Here is a 14,047-nt window from a genome sequence, read left to right as displayed (position 1 = left end):
TACAAAATATGCAAATCTTCAGTCTGACAAAAGGCAATTGTAAGATATTAAAGATAAGTATTTTAAATCTTTTGTGTTATTCAGTGATTAGTATTGGCAATATTGATTTGTATGTAAGAGTGCTGAGTGCCTATTTTTTAGTCAAACTTACTTTGCTAAACATTGTTTTGTAAAAATCATGTGAATTACCGTTCTTTGAGCTAAAAAGTATCTTAACTTGATGTTTGAGTCGGATTTACTACAAAAGACATTGTCTTATGTCATGACAAGTTTGTGTTTATTATTATATTACATTTTTTTCTATGGTTTTCCTTTTAAGATTTAAGAATGATTTCTTTCAGACAAAATTAAATTTAAAAGACAGCATACACAAGCAATTCCCTCACTGCATGATTTGTTTCTGCAAAAAAAAGTCAAATGAATGTATTTTAATTTTATTATAATAATTGTCATTATATGAAGGCAGTGGCAAAAATGCACATGCATGACACAATTATTTATTTTGCTTATCGGACAATTTATGTAAGATATTTAATTAAGAAATAAATACAAACACACATTTGTATTATGCTTTTTTAAGACAAGAGTAGTCCTAACATTACCATGATTACATCATAGAAAAGTATGAAAATAATTGTGACAATATAAAATACAACATCAACAATTTTTTTCAAAAAAATAACAAGCACTATAAAAATATGAGATTCAAAAGTTCAGAAATCAATCAGTACAAAAACTATAGCTGTAAAAAAAAAATAAGGAACACATTCAGTTACGTCTAGAAACGTTTTTCAGTCCTGATATTTTCAATACCCATGCGTCTACACTAGGCATCAAGTTGAAAGGTATTGGTGGTATGGTAACGTCGATTCCTCCATATGCATTTGGTCTCCAGGAAAAGTTACCGTTATATCCTAACATGCTAACGACTGTTGTACTTGTTGTCATGATTGTTGATCCAAGTGATACCGTGTTGTTGTTCCTTGGCCAGGATAACAGGATTGCATACACAAACACATCTTGTTCGACCATATTGGAGGTGTACCTATAAAAATACTGACTTATTAACATTACATAATTGGAAGTTTACCAAGAAAATAATTGTCATACTACAATTTACAACATTTACTTATCAACTTGATTAGTTAACATTGTATTATGATTATATAGTTAATGGTTGAAATACAGATATATCTGAAATTCTAAAATCAAAGTTCACCGTGAAGACATTTTCAATTGCACTGGAAGCCTGAGGTCCTGGATCACAATTCAGTAGTTGCTTACAGATAAGCTTCCCAAAATGAGACGAATGTTGAGAAAAATACTCATTATCAACTGAACATAGTGAAGTTCATTGGTGTTTTTTTTTAAGATGTTACCGGCTGTTTTTCTAAACAGTTTTAAGATGTTACCGGTTGTCTTTCTTTGTCAGTAAAAACGGTAACTTAAATTATCGCTATCATTGTCATTTTTTCATAGATAAAATGGTCATGTCAGATTGCTTTAACTCATGACTCATGTTTATAGTGTTGATAGAGTAAGATTACTTTTATGAAGAAAGAATAAAGAACAAGATGATCTAATTGTATGCTAGTGTTTACAGGTAAAGCGAAATTGAGTGTCTTACCAAACGTCTTTTGTTACGTTGTCACTTTGATATAACCAGGGTCTGGAGCCATAAATAGCTTCTCCGTTGACTTCAAGCCATCCACCGAGTTTCAGCAATATATTCTGAAACACTGGAGTGATTGTGCCCTCTTTGGTGATTCCGATATTAATCAATATATTTCCTCCACAACTGTAAATCAAATATTATTGTATTAGTTCTAAAATTATTACAAATTCAGTCACTTCTTCTAGATTTTTTTTTTATCATAGTCATCTCATAGTAAAAATAACAAAGAGTGCACACGCTGGCATATCTTGCCTGCATGACTACCCGTTTGTTTTATCTAAGAAGTTTAAGGATGAAGGTGTTACTACAAGTATCACAAAAACATGAAAATGAGGTCCAGGTCAGATGATTCTGATATAAAACATTAAGTTAGAAATTATTTTTAAATTAGGGAATGTACCCTGCGAAGCTTTGATTCCTAACCCGGCTTTAGCTATGTTTTTTTGTACCTTTTTGGATAATAGCTCTTCATCTTTTTTTATAAGTCCTTGATATATTTTGGCCCCGACTATTACCGAAGAGTAATTTATTGTCGAAATGCGCATTTGGTGCAGAAAAATTAGTACCGTTTAATAATGTTATTACATTCACTCTATGCATCACATATAGTTGATATTTTGCTTAGTATCTGAGACACGGAACCAATCACGTTACTTGATAATGATCACTGATCAATGAAAGGAGGTCGATGTCAGGTGAACCCTGTCCGGAAAACATGAAGATGTTGCAAGGAACCCATCTACCAAACAAAGTCATCCCATTACTTATAAGAAATGAACATGACAAAAAACAATGTAGTTTTCATGTATGATAGACAAAAACTTAGTAGCATAGTATATCTACATAAAAGGTACAACTCATCAAGGTTTGCAAGGTTTTGAAATATAAAGCTTTATACAGATAGTTATGCCTATGTCGCGCATACTGCGACTATTACTGCTAATTTGACAGCAGGCGAGATAAAATCAATGCAATAGCATTTTTAAGAATCTGCAGGGTATGTGCCAGAGAAAGTCAACCCAATGGCCCAAATAAACAATCAACATCTAGAATGCATATGCAACATACAGTTTTATAATTCTATGTTGATATGTTATGTCTATGAATGAGTCTTATTCAGTGCGCATTCCTATTTTACCGAGTCTTGTTTTGCATGATGAAAGATGCATCCTGCTTAGCATGGGATGGTTACTTGAAACCTTGACTAGTGCATTTTGTTATAATTATACTGTTTGATCTGTGCAACTTGCTGGTGTCCTAATTGTACATGTAGAAATCAACATCGTGTATAATCGTTGAGTACCAAATTGCTTAGAATTAAAAGTATTGTATTTATCATGAATGGTGAAATTAAGATAGATATTTGTACATGTACACACAGTATTATATACAATAATAGTATATTATACTGTGTGTACATGTTCAAAATGATGAACTCATGTACAAATTACAATCAAAATATAAATGAGGTCAATACACACCTGACAGTTTGAGCGACCTCTGTCAGCAGCTCATGCACAGAAAAGTAGTCCGCTGGATACAGAAGAAATGCTAAACTTGCGGACTACTTTTCTACCAATCTACCAAACAAAGTCATCCCATTACTTATAAGAAATGAACATGACAAAAAAACAATGTAGTTTTCATGTATGATAGACAAAAACTTAGTAGCATTGTATATCTACATAAAAGGTACAACTCATCAAGGTTTTCAAAGTTTTGAAATATAAAGCTTTATACAGATAGTTATGCCTATGTCGCGCATACTGCGACTATTACTGCTAATTTGACAGCAGGCGAGATAAAATCAATGCAATAGCATTTTTAAGAATCTGCAGGGTATGTGCCAGAGATAGTCAACCCAATGGTCCAAATAAACAATCAACATCTAGAATGCATATGCAACATACATTTTTATAATTCTATGTTGATATGTTATGTCTATGAATGAGTCTTATTCAGTGCGCATTCCTATTTTACCGAGTCTTGTTTTGCATGATGAAAGATACATCCTGCTTAGCAGGGGATGGTTACTTGAAACCTTGACTAGTGCATTTTGCTATAATTATACTGTTTGATCTGTGTAACTTGCTGGTGTCCTAATTGTACATGTAGAAATCAACATCGTGTATAATCGTTGAGTACCAAATTGCTTAGAATTAAAAGTATTGTATTTATCATGAATGGTGACATTAAGATAGATATTTGTACATGTACACACAGTATTATATACAATAAGAGTATATTATACTGTGTGTACATGTTCAAAATGATGAACTCATGTACAAATTACAATCAAAATATAAATGAGGTCAATACACACCTGACAGTTTGAGCGACCTCTGTCAGCAGCTCATGCACAGAAAAGTAGTCCGCAAGTTTAGCATTTCTTCTGTATCCAGCGGAGTAACGGTCGAGTGTCATCACGTTCTCCCATTTTCTCTTGTGTAGTACCTCTGTTTTAAAAAAGTTAAATTGATACGGTAATGTTTATACTTTTGAATCACCAAGCTCAGATTCAAGTTATCGTACATTAATTGAAAACTAAATGTTGAATGACTATTTTGTCCTGTTATGATTTTTTAAAGAAAATATTGTAGAAATTCTCCCTTCTCACATGTCTATATGTTTCATTTGTCGTGTTACAGATGTTTAAGTACAAACCCGGACCCATTACCAAAACAAATTACAAAATTTGCAGTGGCACATATTTACATGCCTATTAAGATCGAGATTATATTATTAGTTAAGAATCGTCTAATTTTGTCTATTTATGTGCAATTTACACTTAGTCTAGTAACACATGAAGACAAGGCACTTGAGTCGAATCCATGTACAACAAGCTGGCCTCTTAAATTGATCATGTCTTCAATCCTTGTACAAAACTCCAAAATAGAGGCCGAAAATTTTATCTTTAATTAATTTAGTATATTTGGTTTGACGTTTACAACAAAACCTTACCGGCGATACGATCGGTAAATATTGTATTTAGGCAGCAACCATATTAACTTCAGCAGGTTATGGTTTTATGTCTGAGTTAGAAAACACATTTATTTAGTTTTTCAAAGCTATAAATCAAATGTGTTTCTCAAGATTTGACACTATAAGGTAAGGAAGATCTGGATTTAGAATAATTGTTTCATTATTTGCTGGAACAAAAATTGTTTTCATCAAATAGAGGATCAGAATATGTGTTAGGATAAAAACATACCCCCCCCCCCTTTTTTTTAAAGTTAAATGGTCGTTCCCCAACATTTGAGTTGTAATTAAAATGTTGTCACTCCAAGAAACTTATGTTGAAAAATCTACCACTCACTTGGATTGAATCTGTCTCCACAATTGACGAATCCTCCATGTATGCAGTTGTCATTGACACCCCATCTATCATTGGTCACAACATAGTCTTTAACAGGGCTGTAATATTATGAGAAAATACACATGTTGGTATGAATATTTTGAACTATTTTGTATCATAGATAACCAATGATGCTCGGTAAGAGTCCCGCATGACAACGTACATTGTGCATAGTAAAAGGAACTTTGATAAATATGCACACACATAGACATGTTATGTTTGTAAAACTCTAAATAGCTAATTAAGTTTTAAAAAAGAATAAATCTAACAGACACTATGAACATCTTTTCAAAGACAGTCCGATGATATAACAGGTTTACTGGCAGATGACATTATACTGTAAATCATGGTTTGTACCTTGCCTGGACCAGGCAGTTTTTTTCTGACGATTAACGCATAGATCTATGAAAAGAAAGTGTTAAAATATTTATTTATGTTACATTCTTCTTACCTATCGTTATAGAGCCAAGCAAGAAAATTTGTAGCATTCCAGTAGTCGTCCTTGGCAGCATGTGACCCATCAGACCATATTATTTCCGGTTTGTATTTATTGACAATTTCGTATAGTTCTGGCATAGTCTTCATCTACAAGCATTACAATATATGTAAAATAGATAAATAATTTCACTTCATTCCTATTTACAAAATTTGTAGATATTTAACTGTAGTGAGTATTTAACTGTATTGAGTATGGAGCTTTGTTGCTCAGTTTTATTTTCTGTCAATTGTAGCATGAAATAATAGAGAATGGTAACAAGGGTACACACGCTGAACTGTCTCGTCGGCTTTACTGACCATTTTATGTTACAAGTCTCAAAGCTAAACGTTTTACTTGAAGCATTACAGAACTTGACTTTTTGAAAGATATATGGTCAAGGTCATATAAATCGTGTCGGACAAACGTATACACCTTACAGCATTTTTCATACACCAAATATAGCCGAGGCCTTAGCAACTTCTGGCGCGGAGAGAATTAAGGTTAAGGTAAATAAACATGTAGCTGACCTGTTGCATTGGTATTTTATAAACAGAAAAAAAAACACAAAAACGTAACGTTGATCAATGAACCATAAAAACGAGGTCAAGGTTAGTCGAAACCTGTTAGACTGACATGTACTCATTATAATCATCCCATACACCAAATAGAGTTCCCCTACTGCTTATATTTGAGAATCCGACCTAATCACGTAACTTTGACCTTGATCACTGATCCATAAAATGAGGTCGAGGTCAGGTGAACTCTGTCTGATGGACATTGGCTTTCGTGTAAAATCAAGTTTAAAAAAACTTACAGAAACAAAATCTTGTGTTTTGAAACCATTAGCTCTATCTTGCTCAAATATTGGATTGAACCATTCGAACAAGGAGTGGTAAAGTCCAAAATGCATGTCTGTATTCTTCCTAATGGCGTCTGCAACCTCACCTGAAATAAAGCAAAGCACACAAATATGAAATTATCTGATTTTATATTTTCATTTCAGATAGAGGTCTGAAATCCTAAAGCAAATACATTTATTGCATGTTCCAGTTTGTGCTAAACTTAATTCATGTTCTACTACATTTTTAGCCACCGAATATAAAATATCAGATAGATACAAATAGAAATACTTCTATTAAAAACACAAGAGTTGACGTGGCCGGGTACTTGTACATCCCAACAACAAAATGACAGCAAGTACAGATCTGAGAGTACTCACAGTTACTGAAAATCAAGTTTTCTTTTAACCAGTTATAGTTTGTCATTTATAAAGAGCTTTAAATGGTCACATTGTTTGCTCATAATAGAGACATTATGTTACGAGTCTTGCATTTGCGGTCCTCCTTACTCTGAATTTGTATATGACCAGCTCTCACAATGCCATGTTAACTCATTCTCACGATACCTTGTTGCATGTAACCCAATATACATTGTGAACATATCGTATTCATAGAAAGCGATAAACACGGTATTATTTGATTATTTTCACCTTTTGACAGAAAACAAAATTTTATGATATAAAATAAACATCCATTTTGCATTGTAATACGACATACTCCACATCTCCTTTCATTTCATGCAAACTATGTAAAAAAATGTAGCAATCCCTTGGTAACAAACTGAATTACACATTTATTTCTATGATTCTGTTATAATTCAATGATGATTAAAGACATGTTTTCAATTGGAAAACCATACCAACAATATCTCTTTTAGGGCCGACATCCATGCTGTTCCAGTTCCAGGAATAGTTAGAAGGCCACATGGTATAACCTTCATGGTGCTTAGCAACTAATACTACATACCTACAATGTAAATGTTGTAAATATTCAACTAAAAAACGATGTATATTGAATTAGTGTCTTCCAGTTCAAATTCACTCAATATGTATTTTTCCCAAGTTTCAAATAATTGCGCTTAGATATCTTATAAGGCAAGAAGGGGACGGTTTATTTCTTTCGACTTTTGATTGATGAGCGATTATTTATTGTTGCTAAATGCCCCCTTTTAGCACATTTGCCTATACACATGTAATTTTGGTTCAGGAAGCCCGGCAATTTAGCCGGAGCACCGGACTGAAGCACAGGACTCCATAGCAACTACGATAAAAGTCGAACCTGCAACGACCGGGCTTCAAACTCACTTCCTCAAGAGTTTGAATTTCAGTTCACAAATGAAAGGACAAAGTTATAGATATGCCCCTCTCCATCTTCTTCTTTCGTTAATCAGCAACGGAAAAATACTATCACGCTGATGTTGTGTCATAAAGTGCAGGTGCTGTACAAGTTGTGATCAACAAAACCGAAAAGTAAATAAATATATACAAGTTTAAAATTGTGGTCGGTGCCAGGACCATCCATGTCATTGGTTTGTCATTGCAAAATTTATAATGGTATTGAATTTTAGTTTTCAATTTATACAAAAACGCAATCACGCCTACTATACTTGACCATGTCCTTAAAGTTTATTTATATTATAAAACCTGTGGTATTTTCCTGACCGTCTGTATTATATTTTTAAAGAACAATGACGAATTTATCAACCTATAAACATGATAAAAGACAACCGGTTTAATCATGCATGAAGTTTAAAAGCCAGTACATTATTATAGACAGGAAGTATATGGTTTATTTAAGGTTCATTATTACATAATAAAAAGGTATTTTAAATATAAATTATAATAACTGAGAAATGTAGTCGTGTTTACACCACATTTTTTTGTAGAATGAAACAAATTAAAAAGACATTGCATATGGAAAGGTTTTAACTTTAAAGATGTGGCAAGACCTAGATAAGTTATTGATTGTAAAGAATAATATATATATATATAATGAATAATTTAAACATGTAACTGAATACTCGACTATGATCTGAGAGTATCGACTTACATCTAGTTGTATGTTTTATATATCTAAATGCATGTATGCGCTTTGTTCATTGTTGAAGGCCGTACGGTGATCTATAGTTGTTAATTTTTGTATCATTTTGGTCTCTTGTGGAAAGTTGTCTCATTGACAATCATACCACATCTTCTTTTTTATTAATCCCCCTAGTTTCAAAAATAATAAATCTAAATGAACACCAAAAGATTAAATTTGTAAAATGTATAATACTTTAACCGGGATTAGGGGTCGTCGTACAAATCACATTCCGAACAGAGGGCCAATCTTTATCCACAGCTTCAACTCTTTGGTAGAAACAACACTGATTAAAATGAAAATGGAAATGGAAGAAGACACTGATTTACCTCAAAACTATAGAATATAGAGGCTCAATTGCATTTTTTTTCCGTGTCTTTAAATCATAAGCATGCGCACACATGACTAATTTTGTAATTTGCACCAGGTTGAAATAACAAATAACTTGGTTTAGTGCATTGAAGTACACATGTGTATTATAAACTATGACGATTATTGATTTTCTTTATATATGTATAGTACCCTGTACAGTATTAATTTTACTTACTTGGCTCCTGAAAGCTTCAACAAATTCGCCCATTCTTCTGCATTGAAAAATTCTGCTGTTAATTGTGGTGCAAAGTCTGGGTAGGTGAAATCAGGTCGATAATTCTCTTTCATGAAATCAACCAGAACGGGGGTCTTTGTCTTCCACTGGTACCAGAACCATTCTGACAAGATCGAAGGCACGGAAAACACACCCCAATGAATCAAAATACCGACTTTGGAATCATCAAACCAGCCAGGCAGAGGTCGTGAGTCTATAGACTCCCAGTTTGGTTCATATTTTTTACTTGAAGTCTGGACAATGCAAACGAGGAGCAAAATCAAAGTTACGTAAATTCCAATATTTACATGCATGTCTTAGCAAATGGCGTTGTCTATGTTGCCTAGCAATTTACACTACCATCAGTTTCTCAAACGAACAAAATTATCCTTGGCGGATTAAACTGCAAGTGTTATTTTCCAAATCATACAATGATGAATTTCCGCAACAGTACAATGAATTAGCGGACATCTATATGACTAAAAATAGATATAGTCATATGAACCGAACTCACTAATAAAGACAGAAAATCAACTAACCATAAACATTATAGGAACCTGATATTTAAATCTAAAAATAACTGTTCGAATCGATTGTTGTAATTGGTCAAATGAAATCGATGAAAGTATTAAGATTTTGAATCATTATTATATTGTAAATTAAGCTACTACAGTAATATAATATGATATACATGTATGTCATGTGTTATACATTTGTACATGTATGAAAAAAAAGACATGTATTATTAAACAAGGAAGAAATATACATATACACATCTGATAATGATATTAGGCACATTACAAAAAAAAATTGTTTCTTTCTTTATCATGTATATATATGTATGTATAGAAACAATGATTGCTACTACAAGAATTGCTGATATTGGAATATTGTATTTCAGAAGGTTCTCTCTCAAAACTGAAAAATGTATTTACTGAATCGAATTTGTGTATCATGACTGTCGCAAAAATATACCCTAAAAAATGGGAGCTTTATTGCCATACAAGAGACCATGCAATTGGTTTCCAAATTTAGTGAAATAGTTCCATCTTTTTTAAATATGACTAATGAAGAAAGATTTAAATTTTTGTATACGTGTGGTGAGCAATGGTGAGACTGATATAATTAGAATTCTTGTTAAATTTTAAATGCGACATGTACATTTCTAGAAATGCTTTATTAAGTACTTAATAACTTTGTGGTACCACCTCCTCATATAAATATACAATGTTTATGAATTTGGTATTATATATATGTTTGTATGTTTTGTATTGTCTTGGTATCAATCCTGTAATTTTGGATTTCACGCCAATAAAAATTACTTAGTACTTACTTAATACTTACTTATTGTATGCCTCCTAAGTATAAATTCGCGCGGCATTCCCAGAATATAAGAACATATTTAAAAACGATATCGTCTTTCGAAGACGTATGTGTGGTCGTGATCCACATGACCTTAGTGAAACAAAAGAAATTACGTAAACCATTGGGTTTTCTGATGACTTCTAAATAACAATTGAATTTGTTACTTAGTATTAGCTAAAACGAATAACAGGGAGTATATAACACGCAAATACACCAAAATAGATAAAGGACGACGTGGTATGAGTGCTAATGAGAAAACTCTCCATCCAAGTCACACATAATAAAAGTAAACCATCTATCGGTCATGATACGGCCTTCAACATGGAGCTTTGGCTCACACTGAACAGCAATCTGTAAAGGGTCCGAAAAATTACTAGAGTAAGTGTGAAACTGTTTGAACAGGAAACCAAACAGTCTAATCTATTTAAATTATACACAGATAAACATATAATAAAAAATGTAAATGTTCATCGATATATATATTTATAATAGTTTTCGTAATAATAATATACATCCAGTGGCAAATGTCTCACTCATGTTAAGGATGTCAAAAAATGAATAAATTAGTTTAAAATACCGTTTTATTTTTAGAAAACAAGATGACAACATTAAATTGGTACAAAACAAACATAAAAAAAACGAATAACAGACGATAACAACAAGAGATCATTTAAAAAAAAATCATCAATTACAAAAGTCCTATAATATTCTGGTGATTATTATATATTTGACTATAAATAGTATAAAAGTTATCAAACAGAACGAAATAATGACGTTATGATCAGTGTCATAAAGACTGTCTGCTCGAGTGGATGTTGTATAGTTTCATATGATATATGAAAAAATCCATGATATGCATCAAATCTGGTTTAACATAGTGAAATGATATGACATAATCACTCATACTGTCTGGGCCCTGTAATAAAAAAAAGATGACTGCTATTGTAAGTTTTAAAAATTGAAAACGAATTTAAAGAGTCGTCACATATTTTGTTAAATCAATTTAGAACCTGTTGTCTAGTCTGCGTGTAGTTTTTGTTCTTGACTGCTAGCCTGTTTTGAGTCATGTTAGCGGTTTTCATGTTGCTCACTTGTGGCAGCCAATATATTATGCTTAACATGAGGTATAAGAGTTGTAACTTTGTTATCTGCAATGCATGTAAGGTATTTCAAATTTAAGATTGGATATTCAAATGATGTTTAGTGATCACCTAAGGATAGATTTATGGTCTCTTTGGTATTCTTCCGACCGACAGTAAACCCTTCTCATACATGTAGCTCAGCGTCCATTTTGTCCGAGTGGGGTGAACGTAGCTTCGTCCATTAAAAATCGGATGTTAAGTACAATGCCTCGTGTAACGAGAGTGTGACACTCTTTGCATGCTAAGAACCATTACAAATACTATTTGACGGATAGATAGTTCGCCTGTTGCAGAGGTAGTCCAAATTTCCTAAAACTTCTTCCCAGACGGTCTCTATTACAGGAATACCAACGTAAATTTTGTGTTTTAAGTAAACTTATTCTTGTCCACAATATGCATGAAATATTTGCTATATATACTGAATAATTAGCAATCAACAATCAACAATTTATCAAAGTTATGCATATGATAACCTGTTAAATGACGATTTGTCCCTACATAGGTATTAATCCGAATAGTCTTGGTACTCAATTTAGCGAGACTACTGTGCTAGTCAATTAAGATTGGGAGTCGATTGACCCTACCCCGTGTGGGTTTCGAACGCACAATCTCATTGGTGACTGGCTTGTGCTATATATATTTTTAGGGGCCAGCTGAAGGACGCCTCCGGGTGCGGGATTTTCTCGCAGCATTGAAGACCTATTGGTGACCTTCTGCTGGTGTTTATTCTATGGTCGGGTTGTTGCCTGTTTGCCACATTCTCCATTTCCATTCTCAATTTTATAGTTATTGGACTACTGATACGTGTACAACACGGAAGCCGTTGTCCCCAAAAGATCAAATGACATTATGTAATAATACAACGGTTGATATTAAAGTGTAAAATTCATCAGAAAATTCAATGTGTTTAGTACGCTTTTATAGTTTTGAAGCAAAGGGCCTTGTTTTTAATTTATAATGGTTTACTAGTAATCATTAATATACAAAGATGTGATATGATCGTAAAGAGACAACTGTCAACCAGCGACCAAAATTAAATACATAGAAGTTTACAAAGTCACCTAACGATCTTTATCAATGAGGAAAAACCAAACCCATATTTGTGTTTGTCAACAGTGTATTTTCAGTTGATTTCCTTCTATAAATTACTATACACGGTACTGATCTTAATAAATATAAGTAATGTTTAGAGACCAATACAATTAAATATCTAGCTTATTGGACCAAGTCATGTGTTAATGTGCCTGTAATATTAGTTAATGTGCATGTCATACATTGTATAATGCCTCGTTCACACGTTCATATAATTCGAATTGAATTCGAATCGAATGCGAATCGAATTCGCTAATCGCGTTCACACACTCTTCTTTTTTTAATTCGAATTGAAAGTGAACGTCGTTTATAGAAATAAGTTTTTGTTAATCCGAATTAAAAGTGAACGTCGTTTATAGGACAGAAAAGCGAATTTGACGCGTATTCCAATTCGAATTAGAATTGACGTTAGGACTTTAAACGTTTCTAATGCGAATTAAACTAATGCGAATTAAACTAATTCGAATTAGTTAATGCGATTCGAATTCGAATTACGTGTGAACTCAGCATTAGATAATGTGCATGTCATATTAGAAGTCAAAATCTGTTAGTTATTTTTAACAGTTATTTTAATATTTACCTATTGTTTGTTTTATTGTCAATCATATCACATATTCCTAATTTTAGATAGAATAGAACCAATGTAAAAAATCTATCGCTTTATTGTATGCTTAAACAACAACAAAATAAACTCCACCTTTGACCTTCCAGTTAAGGCCTTTTTTGTTACTTGGTGGGTTTGCTTTGATATTATTTGTTTAAGTTCTCGTCTCTCTAATGTAAATTCTACATCTGCCTTTTGGTTTAATTTACCAATATATATGAGTTACCTTGCTAGGCGTCCTTGTGTTGTATGTATAATACCACGTAGGGTATGCCCCAAATAGGTAATTGTCTATAGGCAAATGATGAAACCTCGTCCGAAGTTGCTTATCTAATGTATTTCCAATTTTGACTCCGAATTTAAGTAAGCATTTAGAAACGTTAACATCTTCAGAGTGGCCATCTTGCTTGCATGCTTCACTACTGTTTCCTCTTGTTCCGAGTCTCATTAATGCCTCTTTACTCAAAACATAGCCCGGTCCTCCTGAGTTGAAAGGTTGTTTAATATCAGGTTTAACAAAGCTTTGTCCAAAGAAAATAGGTTCACTTGTATTATAATCCTTCAATACATATTGCAGATTTTCTACAATGACGTAAGTGTCATCATCTGCCTTAAGGAACCAGTCAGCTTTATCTCTGTAATGTTCATACACATACCGCCATGCTTGCATGGCTTTACCAGTCAAATGATTACGCCCCTCTTGTGTATCAAGACCTATCGCTGGAAAATCCTTATCCTGCTTAGAGCTCATAAATAACAAAATGTCACAGCGTTTTCCCCAAGTATTTTTAACGTGGATAGCAAATAAGTGTAAATTATTTGGACACGTCAT

General features: G+C 32.9%; 2 protein-coding genes across 2 annotated transcripts; both read right to left on the bottom strand.

Moving 5' to 3' along the window:
* Positions 1-418: 418 nt before the first annotated feature.
* On the bottom strand, positions 419-9,530 carry LOC134683034 (tissue alpha-L-fucosidase-like). The gene is made up of 8 exons (XM_063542053.1): positions 8,974-9,530; positions 7,207-7,313; positions 6,323-6,453; positions 5,482-5,615; positions 4,992-5,089; positions 3,999-4,131; positions 1,628-1,798; positions 419-1,045 (listed from the first exon to the last, which is right to left on the bottom strand). Exons 1-8 carry the CDS (start codon positions 9,324-9,326, stop codon positions 769-771), a joined length of 1,404 nt encoding a protein of 467 aa, XP_063398123.1. The 5' UTR covers positions 9,327-9,530; the 3' UTR covers positions 419-768.
* Positions 9,531-13,420: 3,890 nt separating this feature from the next.
* On the bottom strand, positions 13,421-14,047 carry LOC134684688 (glycoprotein-N-acetylgalactosamine 3-beta-galactosyltransferase 1-like). The gene has a single exon (XM_063543991.1). It carries the CDS (start codon positions 14,045-14,047, stop codon positions 13,421-13,423), a length of 627 nt encoding a protein of 208 aa, XP_063400061.1.

This window comes from Mytilus trossulus, chromosome 9 (genome assembly GCF_036588685.1).
Source record: "Mytilus trossulus isolate FHL-02 chromosome 9, PNRI_Mtr1.1.1.hap1, whole genome shotgun sequence".
Lineage (NCBI taxonomy): Eukaryota > Metazoa > Mollusca > Bivalvia > Mytilida > Mytilidae > Mytilus > Mytilus trossulus.
This window is presented reverse-complemented; position numbering and strand designations above follow the sequence as displayed.

Coding starts and splice junctions, on each gene's coding strand:
- LOC134683034 (XM_063542053.1), bottom strand. CDS start 9,326: ATGCATGTAAATATTGGAATTTACGTAACTTTGATTTTGCTCCTCGTT. Junction 4,132..4,991: donor TGGAGACAGATTCAATCCAA/GTGAGTGGTAGA, acceptor TTTTTAAAACAG/AGGTACTACACAAGAGAAAA. Junction 1,046..1,627: donor AACGTAACAAAAGACGTTTG/GTAAGACACTCA, acceptor GTATTTTTATAG/GTACACCTCCAATATGGTCG.
- LOC134684688 (XM_063543991.1), bottom strand. CDS start 14,047: ATGACGTGTCCAAATAATTTACACTTATTTGCTATCCACGTTAAAAAT.